The sequence below is a fragment of the Hyla sarda genome, chromosome 3, assembly GCF_029499605.1.
Source record: "Hyla sarda isolate aHylSar1 chromosome 3, aHylSar1.hap1, whole genome shotgun sequence".
Taxonomy (NCBI): domain Eukaryota; kingdom Metazoa; phylum Chordata; class Amphibia; order Anura; family Hylidae; genus Hyla; species Hyla sarda.
In genome coordinates this window covers 18,209,385-18,235,632 of record NC_079191.1, presented here as the reverse complement: position 1 = coordinate 18,235,632, position 26,248 = coordinate 18,209,385, and the positions used below count along the sequence as shown (strand labels likewise).

At 45.8% G+C, this 26,248-nt stretch overlaps 1 protein-coding gene and 1 long non-coding RNA gene across 3 annotated transcripts in view; one reads left to right on the top strand and one right to left on the bottom strand.

Annotated features, from left to right (window-relative positions):
• The window catches only part of MSRA (methionine sulfoxide reductase A), a 400,542-nt gene that overhangs the window by 216,314 nt on the left and 157,980 nt on the right, over positions 1 to 26,248 (bottom strand). For both annotated transcript variants that reach the window (XM_056563826.1, XM_056563827.1), the window contains one exon: positions 2,318 to 2,386. In XM_056563826.1, coding sequence (XP_056419801.1) covers positions 2,318 to 2,386 — 69 coding nt within the window. The remainder of the gene's footprint in view (positions 1 to 2,317; positions 2,387 to 26,248) is intronic.
• Positions 7,357 to 8,034, top strand: LOC130361168 (uncharacterized). Its single transcript, XR_008890893.1, has 2 exons — positions 7,357 to 7,658; positions 7,852 to 8,034. It is a non-coding gene; the product is annotated as an uncharacterized LOC130361168 (long non-coding RNA).

The window sequence follows — 26,248 nt, the reverse complement described above, 5'->3', positions numbered from 1 at the left end:
TCACCCCAGTAATAAGGAGGTTACATGAGGAGGAGGTTTGTTACAGTGTGTCACCCCAGTAGTAAGGAGATTACACGAGGAGGTGGTTTGTTACAGTGTGTCACCTCAGTAGTAAGGAGATTACATGAGGAGGAGGTTTGTTACAGTGTGTCACCCCAGTAGTAAGGAGATTACATGAGGAGCTGGTTTGTTACAGTGTGTCACCCCAGTAGTAAGGACATAACATGAGGAGGAGGTTTGTTACAGTGTGTCACCCCAGTAGTAAGGAGATTACATGAGGAGGTTTGTTACAATGTGTGAACCCAGTAGTAAGAAGATTACACGAAGAGGAGGTTTGTTACAGTGTGTCACCCCCGTAGTAAGGAGATTACATGAGGAGGAGGTTTGTTACAGTGTGTCAACCCAATAGTAAAGAGATTACATGAGGAGGAGGTTTGTTATAATGTGTCAACCCAGTAGTAAGGAGATTACATGAGGAGGAGGTTTGTTGCAGTGTGTCACCCCAGTAGTAAGGTGATTACATGAGGAGGAGGTTTGTTGCAGTGTGTCACCCCAGTAGTAACGAGATTACATGAGGAGGAGGTTTGTTACAGTGTGTCACCCCAGTAGTAAGGAGATTACATGAGGAGGAGGTTTGTTACAGTGTGTCACCCCAGTAGTAAGGAGATTACATGAGGAGGAGGTTTGTTACAGTGTGTCACCCCAGTAGTAAGGTGATTACATGAGAAGGAGGTTTGTTGCAGTGTGTCACCCCAGTAGTAAGGAGATTGAATGAAGAGGAGATTTGTTACAGTGTGTCACCCCAGTAGTAGGGTGGGGCGTGTCAATGGGAGGAATAAAGGGGCGGCAAAATTAGCTTTTGCATAGGATGGCAAAAATCCTTGCACCAGTCCTGCCCACATTCATCCAGTGGGTACAACCAAATCAGGCTTTTGCCTGTCCTGGAGACAGTTACGAAGTCCACGGTGCTGTATCCCAAGTAGGGGATGAGATACCTGCATTGTCTCTCTTCTTTTGAGGAAGGGTTTTCTGGAAAGGCAGAGTGGCCATCAATATGATTTCCATAACAGATCTGACGGAAAAACAGATTGATTTTTGCATGGAAAAAAAAAAAGACATCACTGTTACGTCACTGCACACGTGGGATTTACTTTTTGGCCGTAGGGACATTTAAAGGGGAACTCCACCCCTCAGACATCTTATCCCCTATACAAAGGATAGGGGATAAGATCTCTGATCGCGGGGGTCCTGTCGCTGGGGACCCCCGCGATCTCAGCTGCAGCACCCCAGACATCCAGCGCACGGAGTGAACTTCGCTCCGTGCCGGTATGAGGTGAGACCTGGATGACTGGTGATGCGGGGCGGCAGCTAGTGACATCACGGTCACACCCCGCTCGTGACGTCCCGGCCACGCCCCCTCAATGCAAGTCTATGGGAGGGGTCGTGACGACACATAGTCTTGCATTGAGGGGGCGTGGCCGTGACATCACGAGCCTCCGGCGCTGCACCCGACACTCTAAGCGAACAGCAGGTGCAGCAGGACCCCCGCAATCAGACATCATATCCTCTACCCTTTGTATAGGGGATAAGATGTCTAGGGGCGGAGGACCCCTTTAAATAACTCAAAAAGACGAACAAGAGTCGGCAAAGTGCTCTTCGATGTTATTTTATCTAGCGGGCTCCGCTCTGTCCGTCTCACTAAATTGACCCAATTGTACCTGGTTATAAAAGAGTTATTTGTGCCGGAGTGACTTATTGCAGTGGCGTCGGGCAGGACTCGCTGCCTGGAGTCCATAGTTACATTCAAATGTTTTCCCAAGAGATAAATTAGAGCATTATCACAGTGTGACCGCGCTCCCGGTGTAATTACACAACCTTCATTACGTTAAATTAAACAACTCCTCCGTCCAACTCAATTTGGGGAGCCCGCCTGACATTATTAGTCTGACGCCGCGGTCCGGCCTAATTTTCGATTTCATTTGTTCGCGAACAGTGGGGTGCGCACCGTCGCCTTTTAAACAACTCAATTTTATATTTTCATAAAAGAAAAGCGGTAATTAATCGGGACCAATCGCTCATGTGGGCAAATTTGCTATTAATTTGGCCAAGGAAGGGTTCCGTATACTTGTAAACAAGAGGGAAGGAGTCAACTATCTGGCAACGAGGCGCTGCTTGACCTTCCGAAAGAAAACTATGATTGAAAAAGTGAAATATTTATTTTATAAAAATGTAACATGTGTTCATTTAAGATACATTGTAGCTGACAGATTCCATCCTTTATTTCAGACACAGCCAGACAAGTCTCTTAGCTACTTACCAAATATTGCCATCTCAGTGCCTTCGGGAAATGGTTCAACCATTGCATGGCCATTGACATGGTGTTTAGCTGGAAAATAGAACACAAAATGCCAGGTCACTTCTAGTTGTACAGATGAATTGTATCTATTAGTTATAATCATAATTTTCAGGAAAAAATAAATAAATAGATATCATAATTTGCAGAATACATTATTCCTGTCATGAAAAATACCATAAACCCTGGTGTACCCCAATATAACTCAACGAGGTCCGTCAGGAATCATCGTCATCTGTTCAGAAATAGATACAGTTATCATGGCTCAGAAGCGTTGCTGCTAATGGTAAAGGGGTACTCCGGTGGAAAACATTTTTTTTTTTTTTTTTAAATCAACTGGTGCCAGAAAGTTAAACAGATTTGTAAATTACTTCTATTAAAAAAATCTTAATCCTTCCAGTACTTATTAGCTGCTGAATACTACAGAGGAAATTATTTTCTTTTTGGAACACAGAGCTCTCTGCTGACATCATGAGCACAGTGCTCTCTGCTGACATCTCTGTCCATTTTAGGAACTGTTCAGAGCAGCATATGTTTGCTATGGGGGATTTTCTCCTACTCTGGACAGTACAGTAGTCCCTCCCTCAAGTTACAATATTAATTGGTTCCAGGACGACCATTGTATGTTGAAACCATTGTATGTTGGGATCATTGTATGTCTTGTCCACAGTGCTCTCTGCTGACACCTGATGCCCGTGTCAGGAACTGTCCAGAGCAGGAGAAAATCCCCATAGCAAACCTATGCTGCTCTGGACAATTCCTGACACGGACAGAGATGTCAGCAGAGAGCACTGTGCTCGTGATGTCAGCAGAGAGCTCTGTGTTTCAAAAAGAAAAGAATTTCCGCTGTAGTATTCAGAAGCTAATAAGTACAGGAAGGATTAAGATTTTTTAATAGAAGTAATTTATAAATCTGTTTAACTTTCTGGCACCAGTTGATTTAAAAAAAAATAAATAAATAAATAAATAAAAAAAAAAGTTTTTCACCGGAGTACCCCTTTAACCGTACAGGTATTTACATTTTTTACTTTTGCACTTTAGTTGTTTCCTTCTCACTTTCTAGTAGACCAAATGCTTTATTTTGGACTTACAGACCCATTTGAGATTAAAATACCCTGCCATTTTGTAACCATTTAGGGCTTCTTACTCTACACCGTGCACTTTTTGGTAAAAAAATAACACATTGGGGGAGATTTATCAAAACCTGTGCAGAGGAAGAGTGGTGTAGTTGCCCATAGCAACCAATCAGATTGCTTCTTTCATTTTCCACAGGCCTCTAAAGAGGCCTGTGGAAAATGAAAGAAGCAATCTGATTGGTTGCTATGGGCAACTACACCACTCTTCCTCTGCACAGGTTTTGATAAATCTCCCCAATTGACCCTCATTTTGCTTTGTGTGTGAAAAGCCAAAAAGGGGCGTGGTCTGTCACAAAGGGGGCGTGGCCAACCCAAAAAGGGGCACGCTTTCACAACCCGACCTATTTATTATTGAATTCACAGAAAATCCTGTGGATAAATGGCTGGAAATTTCCACCTAGAAAAAGCTGGACAGAAAATGTTCCCGACTTGTAAGGCCGGGTTCACACTACGGAATTTCCACCTGCAATTCCGCTTTGAAATTGCAGGCAGAAATTCCGCTTGCTAAAATGTCTAGTGTCGTGAATGGGTTTCCGTTCACAAATTCACACTTCGGAATTTGTGAAGCGGAATTTGTGAACGGAAAATCCGCTTGGAAATTTCCGCCTGAAGAATGGCGTTGCTCATTGTTCAGGCGGAAACACATTGCGGTCTATCGGAATCTCTGTGCGGAAATTTTCTGCCCGGAGTGTGAACCTAGCCTAAATCTTTGAATCCTAAGGCTAGGTTCACAGTACGGAATCTCTGGGCAGAAAATTTCCGCCCGGAGATTCCGAGTGCGGCCAGTGCTGAATCAGTCGGCGCTAGGACCGCACGGACACTGCAGTCTCCAATAGACCGCAATGTGTTCCGCGAGTATTTGCGCCTGAAGAATGAGCAACGCCATTCTACAGGCGGAAATTTCCAAGTGGATTTTCCGTTCACAAATTCCGCTTCACAAATTCCGAAGCGTGAATTTGTGAACGGAAACCCATTCGCTACACTTTACATTTTAGTAAGCGGAATTTCTGCCTGCAATTTCAAAGCGGAATTGCAGGTGGAAATTCCGTAGTGTGAACCCGGCCTTATAGTAAATAGAGAGGAATCCTGCAAGTCTGAAACAACATTTCACACTAGTAAAAACCGAACACTCTTAATAAATGAGGCCCATTATCTTTATTCTGTAGGTCCAAAGGATAACGATACCCAATTAATATAGGTTTTATTTTGTTTTACTAATTAAAAAATAAATAAAACCTTTTGTATGAAAAGGAGTATGCTTAAAGGGGTACTCCGCCCCTAGACATCTTATCCCCTATCCAAAGGATAGGGGATAAGATGTCAGATCGCCGGGGTCCCGCTGCTGGGGACCCCGGGGATCGCCGCTGCGGCACCCCACTATCATTACTGCACAGAGCGAGTTCGCTTTTTGCGTAATGACGGGCAATACAGGGGCCGGAGCATCGTTACGTCACGGCTCCGCCCCTCATAACATCACGGCCCGTCCCCTTAATGCAAGTATATGGCAGGGGGCGTGACGACCGCCACGCTCCCTCCCATAGACTTGTATTGACGGGGGTGGGCCGTGACATCACGAGGGGCGGAGCCGTGACGTAACGATGCTCCGGCCCCTGTATTGCCCGTCATTACGCAAAAAGCGAACTCGCTCTGTGCAGTAATGATAGCGCGGTGCCGCAGCGGCGATCCCCGGGGTCCCCAGCAGCAGGACCCCGGCGATCTGACATCTTATCCCCTATCCTTTGGATAGGGGATAAGATGTCTAGGGGCGGAGTACTTCCTTTAAAAGGGGTACTCCGCTGCTCAGCACTTGGAACAAACTGTTCCGAACGCCGGAGCCGGGAGCTCGTGACATCATAGCCACGCCCCCTCATGATGTCACACCCCACCCCCTCAATGCAAAGCTATGGGAGGGGGCGTGACGGCTGTCACGCCCCCTCCCATAGACTTGCATTGAGGGGGTGGGGTGTGACGTCATGAGGGGGCGGAGGATATGACGTCACGAGCTCCCGACGCCTCCTCCAGCGTTCCGAACAGTTTGTTCCAAATGCTGAGCAATGGAGTACCCCTTTAAAATGTCCCCGTCTGAACCCAAAAAACATTCTTATTTTTATTCTTTGCGCCCTAATCTGCAGTTTTTATTGGTACCATTTTTCTTTTGATGGGACTTTTTGATCACTTTTTATACTTTTTTTTTTCACATTTACGCCACTGGCCATACAGTTTAATTAACATTATGGGGGAGATTTATCAAAACCTGTTCAGTGGGAAAAGTTGCTGAGTTGACCATAGCAACCAAGTTGCTTCTTGTATTTGTAACAAGTACTTATCAGCTGCTGAAGTTGAGTTTTTTTCTCTGTCTGACAACAGTGCTCACTGTAGACACCTCTATCTGTCTCAGTAACTGTCCAGAGTAGAAGCAAATCCCCATAGCAAACCTCTCCTGCTTTGGACAGTTCCTGAGGCAAGCAGAGATGTCAGCAGAGAACACTGTTGTCAGACAGAAAAGAACAACTCAACTTCAGCAGCTGATAAGTACTGGTAGGATAAAGACTTTTTAATAAAAGTAATTTACAAATCTGTCAGTTGATATTAAAAACATTTTTTTTTTCACTGGAACACCCCTTTAGGGTAAGTTCACATGTACGCAGATTTGATGCGCAGGATTTTCTGCTGCAGATTTCAATGTAAACTAAATGACTGAGCTCCGCTTCTAATCTGCAGTTACAAATCCTGCGCATCAAATCTGCGCAGGATCCTGTATGTGTGAATGTTCCCTTAATGTACAATGTCCTTCACTATACAGTGATCCCTCAACTTACAATGGCCTCAACATACAATAGTTTCACCATACAATGGTCTTTTCTGGATCATTGTAAGTTGAAACCAGACTCAACATACAATGTTATGGACAGTCCAGATCTGTGAAACGTGTCAATGAACTGACCAATCAGAATGGGAATTCACTGGCAAAACTCCTGTATTACTGAAGTGTATGCACTGACTGGTGTCTGGTAGCGCCCCCTACAGTACAGGGAGGTAATACATGTTCTGTACTCTTTACCTGTATTACTGAAGTGTATGCACTGACTGGAGTCTGGTAGCGCCCCCTACAGTACAGGGAGGTATTACATGTTCTGTACTCTTTACCTGTATTACTGAAGTGTATGCACTGACTGGTGTCTGGTAGCGCCCCCCTACAGTACAGGGAGGCATTACATGTTCTGTACTCTTTACCTGTATTACTGAAGTGTATGCACTGACTGGTGTCTGGTAGCGCCCCCTACAGTACAGGGAGGTATTACATGTTCTGTACTCTTTACCTGTATTACTGAAGTGTATGCACTGACTGGTGTCTGGTAGCGCCCCCCTACAGTACAGGGAGGCATTACATGTTCTGTACTCTTTGGGCAAGGAGTAGCTTCTCCTTTGGACACCAGGTGAGGGCGGCTCCATGTTACTTTTTAAGGACATTGCGTGTACTGTACAGGACCCCGAAGAAGCTCCTGTCCTCTACATAGACCAGCGTTTCCCAAGCAGGGTGCCCCCAGCGGTTGCAAAACTACAACTCCGGGCATGCTGGGAGTTGTAGTTTTGCAACAGCTGGAGGCTCCCTGCTTGGGAAACACTGACATAGACAGTGATTTACAGCTCCCAGCAGCTCTTTCTTACTTTTCTATGTAAGGACTTGCTATATCTTTATTAATTATCTACTTATTTTTCTCTAATTCTCACTTTTTCCTATTTTTGGATGACATTTTGGTGCCTTTAGAACCAATTACCAGGTTTCCATAGAGTTCTGGTCTCAACATACAATGGTTTCAACATACAATGGTCGTCCCAGAACCAATTAATATTGTAACTTGAGGGAGCACTGTATTCACAAACCGAGGTCAACAAGCCCTAGCCTACATCCGCTTACATCATACATGTGACCTCATAGCTACCAAAGAGAGGGCTGTACGTGTCATAATAGCCTCACTCTATCAGAAGATCGCACTTGGGCATCACACAAGACATTCACCTCCAGCCTTGTTTGGAAGCAGCAAGTACCATCAAAGACACCATGGCCGCTCACAAGCAATTGAGAAGAACTGCCGCTCACAAGCAGCGTAGAACAACCCATCGTAGGAAACGGAGGACTCAGAGGACTCGCAGACAGCCTAACATAGGTAGATGGCAGTAGGTTAGTGGCCTTCAAATGTTGCAAAACTACAACTGCCACCTTGCCCGGACAGCCAACGGCTGTCCGGGCAAGATGGCAGTTGTAGTTTTGCTATGTCCGTAGGGCCACCGTCTGGAGACCACTGGTGTTAGTTGAAGAACACAAACTAAATCCATGGATCATATTATTGCTTCTTCTAGGACACAAGCGTAGACAGCGCTATTCCTACAGGAGGAGACGGGTGTAGCCAAATGAACAGTGACCTGATCCTGGTGACACTGATAAGATCTTCTCTCCTGACCCCTTGATGCCATGATGACCATCCGAAACTTCATAGCCTGTCACCAAATCACCAGCAAGAAATAAAGACTCTGAGCAGAGTACTGACTGTTTCCTTGTCTTTTTTGTTAAAAGGAATTGAAATTCGGTCTAGTGTCTAGGAAGGTAGAATAGGATATATAGTATATATATATTGTGATGCTTCTTTTCCCCCCTGAAACAAATGCTAACTATCAACATTGGTGGTGGTCTATAGGAAAAAACGTTGTTGGTGATCTTAAGGGAAGACATTGGTGGTGGTCTATAGGGAAGACATTGGTGGTGGTCTATAGGGAAGACATTGGTGGTGGTCTATAGGGAAGACATTGGTGTTGGTCTATGGGGAAGACATTGGTGGTGGTCTATGGGGAAGACATTGGTGGTGGTCTATAGGAAAGACATTGGTGGTGGTCTATAGGAAAGACATTGGTGTTGGTCTATGGGGAAGACATTGGTGGTGGTCTATAGGGAAGACATTGGTGGTGGTCTATAGGGAAGACATTGGTGGAGGTCTATGGGGAAGACATTGGTGGAGGTATACAGGGAAGACATTGTTGGTGGACTATGGGAAAGACATTGGTGGAGGTATACAGGGAAGACATTGTTGGTGGACTATGGGGAAGACATTGTTGGTGGACTATGGGAAGACATCAGTGGTGGTTCATAGGGAAGACATTGGTGGTGATATACAGGGAAGACATTGGTGATGATATATAGGGAAGACATTGGTGGTGATATATAGGGAAGACATTGGTGGTGGTCGAAAGGGAAGACATTGGTTGTGGTCTAAAGGGAAGACATTGGTGGTGGTCTAAAGGGAAGACATTGGTGGTGGTCTATAGGGAAGACATTGGTGGAGGTATACAGGGAAGACATTGGTGGAGGTATACAGGGAAGACATTGTTGGTGGACTATGGGGAAGACATTGGTGGTGGTCTATAGGGAAGACATCAGTGGTGGTTCATAGGGAAGACATTGGTGGTGATATATAGGGAATACATTGGTGATGATCTTAAGGGAAGACATTGGTGGTGGTCTATATAAAAGACATTGTTGGTGGTCTATAGGGAAGACATTGGTGGTGGTCTATAGGGAAGACATTGGTGTTGGTCTATGGGGAAGACATTGGTGGTGATCTATGGGGAAGACATTGGTGGTGGTCTATAGGAAAGACATTGGTGGTGGTCTATAGGAAAGTCATTGGTGTTGGTCTATGGGGAAGACATTGGTGGTGGTCTATAGGGAAGACATTGGTGGTGGTCTATGGGGAAGACATTGGTGGAGGTCTATGGGGAAGACATTGGTGGAGGTATACAGGGAAGACATTGTTGGTGGACTATGGGGAAGACATTGTTGGTGGACTATGGGAAGACATCAGTGGTGGTTCATAGGGAAGACATTGGTGGTGATATACAGGGAAGACATTGGTGATGATATATAGGGAAGACATTGGTGGTGATATATAGGGAAGACATTGGTGGTGGTCTAAAGGGAAGACATTGGTTGTGGTCTAAAGGGAAGACATTGGTGGTGGTCTAAAGGGAAGACATTGGTGGTGGTCTATAGGGAAGACATTGGTGGTGGTCTATAGGGAAGACATTGGTGGAGGTATACAGGGAAGACATTGGTGGAGGTATACAGGGAAGACATTGTTGGTGGACTATGGGGAAGACATTGGTGGTGGTCTATAGGGAAGACATCAGTGGTGGTTCATAGGGAAGACATTGGTGGTGATATATAGGGAATACATTGGTGATGATCTTAAGGGAAGACATTGGTGGTGGTCTATAAAGAAGACATTGTTGGTGGTCTATAGGTAAGACATTGGTGGTGGTCTATAGGGAAGACATTGTTGGTAGTCTATAGGGAAGACATCAGTGGTGGTCCATAGGGAAGACATTGGTGGCCTATAGGGAAGACATTGGTTGTGATATATAGGGAAGACATTGGTGGTGGTGGTCTATAGGGAAGACATTGGAAGACATTGGCGGTGGTGTACAGGGAATACATTGGTGGTGGTCTATAGGGAAGACACTGGTGGTGGTCCATAGGAAAGACATTGGTGGTGGTCTATAGGAAAGACATTGGTGGTGGTCTATAGGGAAGACATTGGTGGTGGTCTACAGGGAAGACATTGGGGGTGGTCTACAGGAAAGACATTGGTGGTGGTCTATAAGGAAGACATTGGTGGTGGTCTATAGAGAAGACATTGTTGGTGGTCTATAGGGAAGACATTGGTGGTGGTCTACAAGGAAGACATTGGTGGTGGTCTACAAGGAAGACATTGGTGGTGGTCTACAGGAAAGACATTGGTGGTGGTCTACAAGGAAGACATTGGTGGTGGTCTACAGGAAAGACAATGGTGGTGGTCTACAGGGAAGACATTGGTGGTGGTCTATAGGGAAGACATTGGTGGAGGTATACAGGGAAGACATTGGTGGTGGTCTATAGGGAAGACATTGGTGGTGGTCTATAGGAAAGATATGGATGGTGGTCTATAGGAAAGATATGGATGGTGGTCTAAAGGGAAAGACATTAGTAGCAATCAGGTATGCTCAACAAGAAAAGCGGTTACCCGGACTCATCGCTAGGCTTCAGTGGAACGACTCGGCTGTGTCTGCTCTCACGGACATCTCCGGAGTCAAACCCACTGCAGGGCGATCAGAGGCGACTGCTGGCTGGTTTTGCATTGATTGCGCTTCTTCCGGCCTTGTATCGATACGAGGCCGGAAGAAGTGCAATCAGCAAGAAACCAGCCGGCAGTCGCCTCTGAGCGCTCTGCAGCGGGTTTGACACCGGAGACGTCCATCTCATTCCAGCCCCAAAATTAATCCCATTCAGGGATCTAATCTCATCTCCCTTCAGTAATCATATTGAGGGCTCACATCTCATATACCCACCAGTAATCAAAATCAGGGTTCAAATCTAAACTCCTTCAATAATCACATTTAGACCTTATATCTCTTCCTTCAATTCCCTTCCTTCAATTCCCTCAGCAACCTCATGCCCCCCAGCAATAATATTTTTTAGGATTTTTTTTATATGCCCCACCCAGCAGTAATCACTTTCAACGCATCTCATATCCACCACCACCCCAGCAGTATTCACTTTCAGGCATCTCAAATCCCAACCCCCCCAGCAGTAATCACTTTCAAGTATTTTATAATCCCCACCACAGCAGTAATAATTTTAAGCAATCAAATATTCCCCCTCCCAACACTAGTAATAATTTACAGGCATTTCAGCAGTAATCACTTTCAAGAATCTAATATTCCCCTATTTTTCTAGCATGGCATATACACCCCAGCAGTAATCAATTTAAGTCATGAGGGGTCCCCCATTTAGTAATCCTCTTATGTACATGTATTTACTCAAGCACACAGAGAGCTTTCCCCTCAAGCAGTGACCTTCTTAAACAAACACATATATGTATATATATGTATATATATATATATATATATATATATATATATATATATATATGTTCAAGTAGCATTAAACAAAGCAAATGTGCCATCATACCAAGGCTGCTTTCACAGGCTCCATCCTGTCAGGATGTGTCCTGTGTAGTAGAAGGTACTTCTAGTAGACGTGCCTCTGGAAACAGATATTCTATATATGTATAGTTTCTACAGGAAGCACAGTGGTCATCACTGTTTTTTGTAACACTGGGGTCCTGGGTTTTAAATGAGCACTGTCAGATATAAAAACTTTTTATATTTTGTACAGCTTGACAAAAAAATAGTTTTTCTAATATACTTCTTTAAAAAAAATTCACATTTTATGAAAGTAAACTGCCTCCAAAAATCCCACCACTAGAGGTCCCAATACCTCCAGGGACACTGCATTCCACAGCAGCATGAGCGTGTCCAAGGGTCATGGACATGAGATGGCTGATTGACAAGGCTGCAGGAGGAACACAGCCTGCTGTAACACAAAGTTTTACCAAACATGTGCCTGCAGCTGTTGCAAAACTAGAACTCCAAGCATGCATGAACAGTCAAAGAATATCTGGGCATGCTGGGAGTTGTAGTTTCACAAAAGCTGTAGGCACACAGCTGAAGGCAACACTGCTTAAAAAAAGAAAAGTGATCCAAACACTGTATCTCCAACTATTCCAAAAACTACAAGTCCCAGCATTACAAGACTGCTAAAGGATGAAACACATGAATGACATAGGAAGATGCTAGTTATACACTCATCATATTGTCTTTGTCCAGGCAATCCCCAATAATCATAATCATTTGTGTGTACAGCATGAAACCAGAGAGGAAAACGTTACAGAGCAGGACTGCCATGCTCCTCCAAGAGCAGTGAGTCAGAAGAGTGAGGTGAGGGAGGAGGCCGTGACGTCCTCGTCTAGGGGGCGTGGCCGTGACGTCCTCGTCTTGGAGGCAGTGCCCGGCACAGAATCCTGGGGGCTGGACTGAGATCACGGGGGTCCCCAGCGGGTGGGACCCCTGCGATCATACATCTTTTCCCCTATCCTTTGGATAAGATGTATAAAGCTGGAATACCCCTTAAACTTTTTTTTTGTGGGATCTGACAGGTACGCTTTAAAAGGAGATCGCTGGCGAAAATGTACTTATTCCCTATCCACAGGATGGGGGATAAACAGCTGATGGTTGGGGGGTCCAACCGCTGGTACCCCCCGTGATTTCTGAACAGGCCTCAGCACTCATTGCGGAGCACTCGAGCATCATTGGCGCTCCCATATAAATGAATGGAGCGCGTGCAGTCTACTGGTAGACAACACTAAGAGAGCTGGGGTCCCTTTCAGGGATCAGCTACTTAGCCACTATCCTGTGAATAGGGGATAAGTTAATTTTTGCCAGCGTTCTCCTTTAATGTAACAGGGGCATAATCAACATGGATTTTTATGTTCTCCAAATACTTGTTGGATACTCTGGGTTTTTCAATGTTGTTTATACTCCAAAAAACATTAAGAGTAAATCAGGGCCAATGTCTTGGAAGTCGACTGATCTAAGAGTGGAATGTAGTTTTCTTTGTTGGTTTCGATGTGGGTCTCACAATTCTTCTGTGTTCTTTGCCCCGATGTTTATTTTTAGCAGCATACAAAATAAGTGTCTCAGGTTTTCCAAGGTTGCAGTGCGGCCCGAGACATTACATCACTAGTCGGGTGTTGAAAGGAAGGCTGTCTGCTTCAATGGGGGAAGTGATCGCTGGGTGGGAGGGAGATGACTCTTCACAGGGCTGCAAGGACTTGTAGTTTCAATCACAGCCCAACATGCAAGGGAGCCTAGCTGTGCTTCAATGAGTGGGTTGGCTGATGTGTATGAAAGAGAAAAGTGACCTCACATATACAAACAAGGGATCCTGGGACTTTTAGTTGGAGGGAGGAAACTCCAACGGGAAATAGCCATTTCACAAATATTTTATGGATTAAGCCCCAAGACAAGCACGGATCCTTCTTAGCATGTCCATTACTGTCTGAATGGTAAGTACTAAAGTCACCTTATTTGAATAACCCCTTTAATGTAACGCGCACTGGGCATATGGACTGGTGGGATTACAGTGTCTATTGGCGCTATATAAATAAACCTTGCACATTCTTCAATCCCGTTAGCTCAAGCTATGAGTTTTCGTTTGCATCAAGGATTAAGGGTCCATTAAAACGTCCCTGACCGCAGGATTAAAGCTCCGCAGGAGTAGAGTTACCACAGAAATCTTAATGTATAATTTAAAACAGATATTTTGCTTTCATCAATAAAACACCCCAGGATCTCCGGGATTTAGAGGAGAATTCAATTAGAAGAGATTGCAGTGACCTTTTGTCGCCTCTCAGTTTTGGAGCGGTAATATTGCTCGTAATAACACCGGGAGCGCGCCGTCTCACCAAGGGGCAAGATTCCAGGAGCATTAACTGGATACACAGTAAGTGGACAGAGCTGTTAATGGAGGTCTAGTTTTCACTTTGTAGAGGATTTTACCCAGGAAAAAGTAAAAGATGGTTTTATTGACCTACTTAATACTATTTACATATTTGCACACTCGATACGAAGGTCCTGCAAAAAGTGTTAGTCAGGAAAATGACTGGGGGTTGGAACAGAGACGAACAGCAACTGCAGGGAACTGGGGCTAGGTAAGTATAGTAATGTTTTCTATATTTTTTCTCAGCCACTGCAGGATATTAATTTTTATAAAACTATAATATAGGAGACAGTCCAAACAAAAGGAATTGTGAATAACTGCAGTTCTAACATTGGCCACTAGACAGTCACAATAGGCGGATACTTCCTGTTTTTGGTTAGCGATGTCCCACCTCAGCTGATTATTGGCTAACTCATCACTCCTGAGACCAGTTCGTTCTGGAAGGTGGGAGCTGGAGGATTAAAGGAGTACAGATACCCCCCGACCTACGATGGCCCTGACATACGATAATTTCAACATGCGATGGCCTCTCAGACGGTGCTCCGGTGACGATCACTCACCTGTCCTCGGAGCTCCAGCGTGTCCTCTTCGGGATCCCCTGCACCTTCGCTCTCCTTCGTCATCATCACGTCACCGCGCACGCCGTCCCGTCATCCAATAGGAGCGGCGTGCGTAGTGACGTGATAATAGGAGCGGCGTGCGTAGTGACGCGATGGCGGCGACGGAGAGCGAGGATCCCGGGGAAGCAGAGACGTCTGGAGCGGCTGGGACACCCCGGGGACGCGGTGACAGTGATGGAGGGCGACATCCAGGGCAGCGGTGACGGTACAGAGCGGCGGGGACAGGTGAGTATAACTTCCTATTCTTTCCATTGCACAGATCCCTCAACATATGATGGTTTCAACAAACGATGGTTCATTTGGAACGGATTACCATCGTATGTTGAGGGACCACTGTATTGTGGTGCTGAACAAATTATCCCCTAGTCGAGGGGCGGTCCGACTACTCAGACACACCGCCCCCGCAATCTCCTGCACGGCGCACCACTCTCCACCTGACCAGAGCTGTGTCTACCCCGCCAGAAACGGTGGTCGACGCATTTGTGTATCTCCGACTCTTCCATAGAGATATATAGAAGGGGCATATTGAAAACTGCTTCATAAAAGGTCGAAAGTCTCCTTGCACACAGTGGAAATCAGTCCATGCATGAGGAGAGCGGGGCACTGAGCAGGATATCAGACACTTATCCCCTATCCTTTGAATAGAGCATACATTGTTTAGCACCACAGTACTTTAAGAGGTAAAAGACAGGGCCTGTTCTGAAGATTGCTGGGGGTCCCAGCATTTGGACCCCCCCTGTGTCTAGGGAATATTTTTTGCATAACCCTAGTACCCCTTTAAGCTGGCCAAACACGAGATAGCTGTCTATCTCTCATGATCCCCCCAATACACATAAAAACTCAGCTCGGTAAAGCCTTCACAGGTTCTCAATGAAAAGGGGAGAGAAAGCTGCTGCCAGACTCCATCTTCCTGAACAAAGAAGGATTGGGCTAGTAAAATCCAACACGTCCGATCCTTCTCTTATTTCACATCTGCCATTGGAGAAAAAAACAAGATACAACCACACACATTAGAGGGGTACTCCGGCCCTAGACATCTTATCCTCCAATAGAATAGGGGATAAGATGTCTGATCACGGGAGTCCCTCTGCTAGGGACCCCCGCAATCTCAGCTGCGGCACCTAAGATACCCGATGCACGGAGCGAACTTTTCTCCGTGTCAGATGACTGGCGATGCAGGGCGGGGGCTCGTGACGTCACGGGCACACCCCGCTCATGATGTCACAGCCACACACCCTCAATGCAAGCCTATGGGAGGGGGTGTGACGTCCGTCACGCCCCCTCCCATAGACTTGCATTGAGGGGGCATGGCCGTGATGTCACAAGCAGGGTGTGCCTGTGACGTCACGAGCCTCCGGCGCTGCACCTGACAGTCTAAACGAATGCCGGGTGCAGCAGGGAGATCGTGGGGGTCCCCAGCGATGGGACTCCCACAATCAGACATCTTATCCCCTATCCTTTGGATAGGGGATAAGATGTATAGGGGCGGAGTACCTCTTTAAACCCTGGGCCAGTCCTGCCAAAATCAAACGGTTGGCCAAGACGTTTCCCTTATCTTTCCTCTCATTCATTACTAGGTTTAGTAGCCCAGTAAGAAACAGTCTCCAGGACATATATAGTCTATGTACGATGTTCATCCATGAGACTCTTATATTAGTCCTGCTCACGCTCTGTATCTCAGAATATACTTATCAAAGCATCACGATCAGAGAACGTGGTCAGGGAGGTCTCCCGTTCGGGGAATGAATGGTGGCCGATGACAATTTCTAAACATTCCCTGTCTGTGTTAATGGTGTCAAATCCCCTGCGAATGAATCAGCCGCCTATTGCTTGTGTTTACAGGTAGACTCGAAAGCAGCCACCTACCTTCTACTTCATTAGAATGTGAGACACCCTCCGCTCGAATAAAAAACGAACCGCACAACCATTTTCACAGCCCATTAAACTGATTTTAATTGATTCTTTGTTCTACATCTGTAAAACTGTCTAGATGAGAGTCAACGAGACTAGACAGAATCCTTGCCTGGCCGCCCTTGAACAACCAAAGAGGGAGGAAAAAGAACATAGTTTGAAAGTTTTCAAATAAAACCAATATAAAACAACGATGGTTGACTGTAAATGGCAGAATATTAATCTTAACCCTGTAGTGAACGTCCATGTGGATATTTACGGTGGTTACTATGGGTCCTTCAGCCAGCACCATTAAACGGTGCAGGCCTCACCATCATGCTGGAAGCGCGGGAGCTCAGCTATCAACATGACAACCGGACTCCTGGAAGGGCCGGAGAAACCTCTGATCCTGACAGTTAAACCCCTCACATGTCATGGTCAAATAAGAATTGTGGTATGTAAGGGATCTGTCTGACACTGTGACCCCATCAACGGCCAGGGAGGCGATCACTGGGTACCAATGGGTGTCTATGGCAGCCGGGGACCTTCTGAAGGCCCTAGGCCCGCCATATATGTGCCAGCAAAAAAATAATTAATAAAATATAATCAATAAGTTTATAAAACCCAAAAGGGTTCCATTAAAAAGTATACCGTGTCACGTTGACCCCAATGAACTGTGTCACTATGCTTCACTATATCAACTGTGCTACTATGCACCACTATATGAACTGCGCCACTATATAAACTGTGCCACACTGACCCTCATGAACTGTGCCACACTGACCCTCATGAACTGTGCCACACTGACCCTCATGAACTGTGCCACTATGCACCACTATATGAACTGCACCACTATGCCCCACTAAATAAACTGTGCCACATTGATCCTCATGAACTGTTCCACTATGCCCCACTAAATAAACTGTGCCACATTGATCCTCATGAACTGTTCCACTATGCCCCACTAAATAAACTGTGCCACCATGACTCCCATGAACTGTGCTAATATGCCCCACTATATGAACTGTGCCACATTAAAGAGGTATTCCAGGAAAAAAAAAATGATTTATATATCAACTGGCACCAGAAACGTAAACAGATTTGTAAATGACTTCTATTAAAAAAATCTTATTCCTTTCAATAATTATCAGCTGCTGAAGTTGAGTTGTTGTTTTCTGTCTGGCAACAGTGCTCTCTGCTGACATCTCTGCTTGTCTCGGGAACCACACAGAGTAGAAGAGGTTTGCTATGGGGATTTGCTTCTACTCTGGACAGTTCCAGAGACAGGTGTCATCAGAAAGCACTTAGACAGAACAGAACAACTCAACTTCAGCAGCTCATAAGTACTGAAAGGATTAATATTTTTTTAATAGAAGTAATTTACAAATCTGTTTAACTTTCTGGAACCAGTTGATATATATAAAAAAAGTTTTTTTCCTGGATAACCCCTTTAATCCTTGTGAACTGTACCACTATGCCCCACTATAAGAACTTTGCCAAATTGATCCTCATAATGATCATAACTGTGCCACTATGCCCCACTAAATGAACTGTTCCACAGTGACCCTTATGAGCTGTGCCATTATGCCCCACGATATAAACTGTGCTACTATTCCCCCATAAGAAATAAACACTAAAATCATATCCTGTGACTCTCTAGCTGTTGCAAACTACAACTCCCATCATGCACTGACAGAAGGGCATGATGGGAGCTGTATTTTAGAACAACTGTAGAGCTAAAGGTTGGGTAACACCTGAAAGTGGTCACCTATGTTGTGGCATTTCCCTGAAGTCACATCCGCTGCTCTAATCTCTACAAATGAATTTGGGAAGAGCAGATGCCCCCTCAGGGAGCCGGAGGTCCGGATGATTAGTGGCCGTGGTCTGGATCTGGACCACGGTGCACCAGCTGAGTACTGCTACTGTGAGGGTGGAGTTCCTGATTATTTAGCCTCTCTTTAAAGATTTCTTGCTTTTGCAGTTCTGTGCTTATTTTTATCATACAGTACAGGTAGGAAGTTTTAAGAAGATGTGCAAAAAACTGCTGCAAAATAACAAAAAAATGAAGAAAAAAAAAAATAATAATAATAATAATAATAAAAATAGATGCGTTTACTTTATTTTTAATCAATAAACAAAATGCAAAGTTAGTAAACAGAAATCTAAATCATGCCTGTCATCAATATTTCTATGTACACCTTTTATAAGATCATACTCAGGTGTATGATAAACCAATCATAACAAACAGGTGATACAGATCATCATTTTCATATGTAGGTTTAAAAACAATTATTAAAAGAAAATAGAAACAGCAGTGTAACAGGCTTAAAACTGGGCTAGGAACAGCCAAACTCTGCTAAGATGAGGTTGTAGAAGAAAAGGTGAGGTTACATGTCGTACATTATGGCAGGACTAAGCACAGCATCTGAAATGTATCTCCTAGTCAAAGAGTTCAATGCAGAGTGGGGATTAATCATAATTAAATGAGATTTTTAGTGAAAAATAACTTATCCCCTATCCTAAGGATAGGGGATAAGTTATAGATCGCGGGGGAGTCTGAGCGCTGGGACCCCCTGCGATCTCCTGAACGGAGCCCTGGCAGTCTGCTGGAAGGGGGGGGGGGGATGCCGTCCCGGCCACCATGCCCCCTCCATGTATCCCATATAGAGATACATGGAGGGGGGGGTGTCGGCAGCGGCTTCCTGCGAGGGTCGGAGCGGCCGCCTCCAGCAGACTGCCAGGGCTCCGATCAGGAGATCGCTCAGACCCCCTGCGATCTATAACTTATCTTATATCCTTTGGATAGGGGATAAGTTATTTTTCGCTGCACTACTTCTTTAAGCTGTTTTAAATAAGCAAATAAATATGGGCAACGTTCATGACTATAAGTGCAGTTCTATATCAGACAGGAGGCTCATATCTTGCATTAATCTTTCTTTCTTTAATGCTCATAGCAGAAAACATCATAATGCTAAAACGTATACAAAAAAATTTTTCTTCAAAGAACTACGATTCCCAGCAGTCCCCTGTGCACTCCTCCCCTCCCAGCCTGACTGGCTCCTATATAAGGGACTGCATGTAGATCCTCCTTCTCTTTCTTTCTGCTCTGGCAGCAAGTTAAGTATATCGTCTAAGAATTTTGTGATTCTTATATTATCATATATATTTTCATATTGTTAGTTTTCTGTATATCTTATTCTAGTTATTATTGTTTTATTTCCTTATATTTCTTTCCCTTTACTGTCTTGATTATTCCATACATCTGCGTTTCAAGTTGTGCGTCTGTTTGCTCAGGATCACACACTTCCGCGATCCTCCTTTACTGTCTATTATCCCCCCTTTTTTCGCCCCCTTTTTCCCGCTTTGTCTTCTTACCTGACTCCATCTTGGGGGGGGGGGGGGGCTTTGCGTGTCTTCTTGCCTGTGTTCCCGCCGCGGTCCTCTCTTCGCGGGCTCGGAGTGTCGGGGGCGTGGTCTAGTGACGCGCTCCTGACGTGCGCGCTTACCTCTCAGACCGCGCGACCTATCACAGCACTTGCGACTGTAATCCCGTGAGATTACGTCCGCAAGTGCTGTAGCTGGGTTACGCCTCCTCTCCCCGTCGCCAGTGTTGTGTGAGCGGAGTGAGGAAGCGCCAGCATTGTGTACGGTCTGTGCACATCTGTGAATTTGTGGTATATCTATATCCGTTAACTATACCTCCATTAGCTAGTCGGCTATTCTGGTAGTAGGCTCTTGACTTCCAGTAATCTGCTTAGTCGCTGGAGTACTCAGGGACTCCCTTAGTTCTTTCACTGCGGTTATCCTGTGTAAAGGCATAGCATCCCAGGGTCTTTTGCCTCATATAGTTATCTGTGGAGATACCGCTGTATATATATCTATATTTCCTTAGCTACTTGTAGCTTGTCATATCATTATGTCTGAGGATAATCATTTTGTTACCCCTGTACCCACATTGTCTGGAGCTGCTGGTGGAGCTGTAGAGCTAGAAGCTTCCCAGTTCATGTCACCAACACAAATCCAGGACCTTATTAACAAGTCCATCCAAGCTGCTTTAGCATCGGCTGCTATACCTACCATACCACAAGCCACTACATCTGGCAGCCAGACTACAGGTGGTAAAGCCCTTTATAAGCGGAAGCATATATCGGGTCAACTCGACTCCCCGGCAGGGAAAGATAACAATATGCCCCAGACAGGACCCAACCCGGCCTGTCGCGCCCCGAATCCATCTGAACAAGTACGACCCTCGGTCCAAACCCGATTCATAAGCCACTAATTCAGAGTCTGAGGACGCAGATGCGGGGCTCATGGCAGACTATGATGATGCCATCCTAGACACGCCAAGCGAGGCGATCTTAGATACACTAGGGCAACCATTTTTCAGACTTGATGCAATCACGCATCCACGTTCAGGGGACTGGGCACCGCTGCCTCAGGTCGCTCAGTACATGGACCAGGAGGGCTATCGACCGGTCCAACCGCAACAAGTTACGGGCAGAATGCCCTAGGCCTTTTGTCGCCAAAAAAGTGTCACTAACGCCGGAAATACCTCGAATACCTGACGTGGCCCGGTAGATATGCGAAGAAAGGGATTGAGCGATCATTTAAGCTCATCCAAGATAGAATTTTGGATATGCTAGGTCTGCTGACCAAAATTCTTAATTTATCAGAACAGGCGGCCTCTACGGCCCAACCTGTAGACTTGGAGCAACTAAGAGGTTGGGCCCAGAGGGTAGTGCGAACACTACCTGTTCAATTGAAAGAAGGAGATCAATCCTCATGAAATTGGAGCCTCAGCTATCACATTTAGCTGAGAGCGAACCAGGTCCCTCTGCCGAGGGAATGTTGTTTGGAGAGGACCTTCTTAAAAATATCAATACGTTTGTTTCCCTCTTCACAAGCCTGGACAAGGCCCAATCCTCACTGAAGAAGGCGGGCCAACCCGTCAAGGTTTTTGGTAAGGCCGGCAGAAACAGAGGCCGATCTGCCGGCCGCAATGCCTCTTTCGGGCCCTACAACAGACCAGTTGCCCAGCGATATGCTCCCGTACAACAGTCGTATGCATTGCCGGTGGCTCAACCCGCACCCTCCCCCCCCCCCCCCCCGGGGTCAACCCTGGAGAGGACGCGGGGGATGTGGATATCCCAGGTCACGCCCGACAACTGGTGAGTAACCTGCCACTTTCACTACCACATACATTAGTGGGGGGCAGGCTGATGTATTTTACCCACGTCTGGACCACGATTACGGCAGACGCTTGAGTTCTCAACACGGTGACGGGATACCTCATAGAATTCCTGTCTTTACCAGTTCTAAATGTTATTCCACATCCAATACAGTTTTCAGCTCAAAATGTAGCCCTCATAGACAAGGAACTACAAGAACTCCTGGCAAAAGGAGCTGTTCAGGAAGTAGACCCCCAGTCTCCAGGGTTTGTCAGCAACCTCTTCTTAGTCAAGAAGAAGGATGGCGGCTATCGCCCGGAGATAAACCTAAGAGATCTGAACCAACATGTGACATATCGTCACTTCAAGATGAAAGGAATCCATCTACTAAGAGATCTTCTGTAGCCAGGAGACTGGCTAGTGAAAATCGACCTAAAGGATGTGTATCTCACCGTTCCAATGCACCCTTCCTCACAGAAGTTCCTAAGATTCCTATGGAGAGACCGAATGTGGCAATTCACTTGCCTTCCATTCGGTTTGTCATCGGCCCCGTGGTGTTTCACCAAGTTGATGAAACCCGTGGTAGCTGCTCTACGGAGCAGGGGGGTGAGACTCATAATATATCTGGACGATCTGCTTATCATGGCATGGTCCAGGTCTCAGGCCACACTACACAGTCAGTGGACAGTGGCTCTGTTGGAGGAACTAGGCTTCCTCATCAACCACAAGAAGTCGGTACTTCGCCCGGCTCAAGAGATGGAATTTTTGGGTTTTCTAGTGGACACCCAACAAGCCGTTTGACGATTACCAAAATCCAAACTGGCTCTGATTCGCAAGGAAATCAGAGCGGTTTTACGCTTCGTTGAGGATTATCGCGCGAATAGTCGGCTTATTGTTGGCTTCCAATCAGGCGATTTTCCCGGCTCCACTCAATTATCGAGCGCTCCAACGGCTCAAAACCCTCCATCTTCGGCAGGGTTTGCGGTACGCCGACGAGGTGACACTGTGTCCCGAATCGGTGACGGAGTTGCATTGGTGGTTACGTCATGCCGTGGAATGGAACGGCAGGACGATATTCAATTCCTGTCCGGACGTGATCATAGAATCGGATGCGAGTCGCCAAGGTTGGGGAGCTCGCTGCGGACGGGAGGGGATATGGTCAGAAGAGGAATCTCTTCTCCATATCAACGCTCTGGAACTCCTGACAGCGTTTTACGCTATCAGGAGCTTTCTGGCGCAGAGGTCCAATTGCTGCGTACTATTACGCATGGACAACGTAGCGGCGGTACAATATGTCAACCGCCTGGGAGGCACGAGATCCAGAATTTTGGCGGACATTGCGTCCGACTTTTGGCATTTCTGTCTCTCCCTAGACATCATCTTAATAGCGGAATATATTCCAGGAGTCTCCAACGAGGGGGCAGACTGGAATTCTCGCTATTTGATCGGACGGTTTTCCTGGCTCTCCAAGAGTCATGGGGCCCGTTACATACGGACCTCTTTGCCTCACGCCTCAACTGTCAGTTACCCCGATTTTACAGTTGGAGGCCGGACCCGGAAGCTTCAGCAGTGGACGCGTTCCGTCAGAAGTGGCCGACAGGAACACATTATGCGTTCCCTCTGATTACCAGAGTCCTTCTCCAAGTAGCAAATCAGAAGGCGACAGTGGTTCTGGTCACTCCCTGGTGGCCGACGCAACCATGGTTTCCCCTTCTGTTGGGGATGTCGGTGGACTATACAAGATTAATTCCTCACTCACCTCATCTCCTCACTAATCCATCCAAGGGTCTTCCCCCGCTGGTATTGGAGGGCAACCTCATGCTCCGGGCGTGGTTGGTTTCGGGGTGCCGGACGCAGGTGGCGATCTTTCACAATCAGCTAGAGATCTCCTCGCCTTGGCCTGGGGCCCCGGTACTAGATAGGCATATCGATCTGCATGGGCCTAGTGGGTTTGTTGGTGTGATCAACGGCAAGTTGATCCCATTCAGGCACCTGTTCCGGTCATAGTGAATTACCTAGCGGATTCTTTTGAAATGGGGAAGTCTTACAGTTCCCTAAATGTGTACAGATCCGCCATCTCGGCATATCATTGCCCGGTGGACTCTTTACCGGTTGGTAAACATCCGTTAGTGTGTCGTCTTCTCAGGGGAGTGAAATTTAAACCCCCCCCTCGTCCTAGGTACCAATCGACTTGGGATGTCTCCCGGGTTTTGTACATGTTTTCCTCTTGGGAAGACAACGATATATTATCGTTAAAACTCCTGTCTTTAAAGTTAACTACCTTATTATGTCTAGTGTCCGTTAAGAGAGTATCGGACGTTAGGGCTCTTGATATCTCTAGGCGACAATTTTCGCCTGAAGGGGTCCGCTTTTCCGTGGTTCGGCGAACCAAAACGGGATTGCAAACTTTTTTTATTTCCATTTTTTCCGTCGCACCCCATACTTTGTGTGGTGCGCTGTCTCCAAATGTACGAGACTCGGACAGCGTCGGTACGATCGCTTAGTCACAGCCAATTATTGATATCTTATGTTCAGCTGCACCTCCCGGTCACCTTGGCCACTTTGGCCAGGTGGGTGAGGTCAGCCAAGGAATTGGCAGGGATTGATATTTCCCTATTTGGTGCTCATTCGTCCAGAGGGGCAATGGCCACAAAGGTTACAGCCAGGAGGTTCTCTGTCAGACCTCTTATTGGCAACTGATTGGTCGTCTGAGACGACTTTTCGCCATTTTTATTTCAGACCAGAAGGACATGTTTCTGTGTCAGTTCTTTAACTATTGTTTGTCTTCTTCTTTTCTTAGAAGTATAGCTTTAAATTTGCAAGATATGAGCCTCCAGTCTGATATATAAATCGGGATTTTCCTAGCTTGTGACGGAAAATATAACTTATATGAAGACAGGAGGCGAGTATCTTCCCTCCCAACCCAACCCTATTATACTGTTTTGTTTTCTTTCCAGGGTATTGAACGGAGACGATGAAGACGTCCTGGTGTTATGGAAGACTGATCTTTTCTGTCAACATTGTTCATTTACCTGTATGGGGAGAAAAAAAGAGAGACCAGAGAGGGCGCCGCGTGTGATACCGTTGGGTGGTTGAGGGAAAAGGAAGGGAAGTAGGTGCGGGGCTTGCAGGCCCCTTAGGTAGTAACTGCTCACCTTAGAGCAAGTATTAAACTTGCATATCATTCCAATGCACGGGTTACAAAATAGCCGGAGCCGCTGCTGAGCCTGAGGTTACAGGTGAGGTAAAAACCGTCTCCAGGAGAGAGTAGGTGATCATAAAAGAGCAAAAAAGACCTCGCAAATGGCGCTGCTGGTTCCGTGGAGATGTAGGAATAAACCAAAATCCAAGTTGGAATATTGTAAAAGCTTGTGGATTTTATTGCAAATGAATAAAACCAATAAAAGCAATAGCAATAAAAGAGTGATACAGGTTAAGATTACGCGTTTCGGGGGAGCCACCCCGTTCTTCAGATCAGTATGCAGACTATACAAACAGAGATTCTATAAATGCTGGAAAAAAGGGCGCCAGGTACATTAGGGGGCGGAGTTATGCAAATTACATGTAATTTGCATAACTCCGCCCCCTAATGTACCTGGCGCCCTTTTTTCCAGCATTTATAGAATCTCTGTTTGTATAGTCTGCATACTGATCTGAAGAAGGGGGTGGCTCCCCCGAAACGCGTAATCTTAACCTGTATCACTCTTTTATTGCTACTGCTTTTATTGGTTTTATTAATTTGCAATAAAATCCACAAGCTTTTACAATATTCCAACTTGGATTTTGGTTTATTCCTACATCTCCACGGAACCAGCAGCGCCATTTGCGAGGTCTTTTTTGCTCTTTTATGATCAACATTGTTCATTAACAGTTTTGCGGTCCCGTTGGCAGGCGGTTCGGAGTGGTCCAAGTGGAACGGTTCCGGTGTTCTGTGGTTCAGTTGGCGATCGAGAAATTTGCATAAAGAAAGAGGAGGAGGATCTACATGCAGTCCCTTATATAGGAGCCAGTCAGGCTGGGAGGGGAGGAGTGCACAGGGGACTGCTGGGAATCGTAGTTCTTTGAAGAAAATTTTTTTGTATACGTTTTAGCATTAGGATGTTTTCTGCTATGAGCATTAAAGAAAGAAAGATTAGTGCAAGATACTCGCCTCCTGTCTTCATATAACTTATATTTTCCGTCACAAGCTAGGAAAATCTCGATTCATCTTCAAAGAAAACGAAGAGCAGTGAGTGAAAGTAGCATCATGCTTACTGTCCAGAATAGTGAGTGCAGCTCTGGAGTATAACACAGGTTGTAACTCAGAATCAGTACAGGATAAGTAATGTAATGTATGTACACAGTGACCTCACCAGCAGAATAGTGAGTGCAGTTCTGGAGTACAATACAGGATATAACTCAGGATCAGTACAGGATAAGTAATGAAATGTATGTACACAGTGACCCCACCAGCAGAATAGTGAGTACAGCTCTGGAGTATAATACAGGATATAACTTAGGATCAGTACAGGATAAGTAATGTAATGTATGTACACAGTGACCTCACCAGCAGAATAGTGAGTACAGCTCTGGAGTAAAATATAGGATATAACTCAGGATCAGTACAGGATAAGTAATGTAATGTATGTACACAGTGACCCCATCAGCAGAATAGTGAGTACAGCTCTAGAGTATCATAAAGGATATAACTCAGGATCAGTACAGGATAA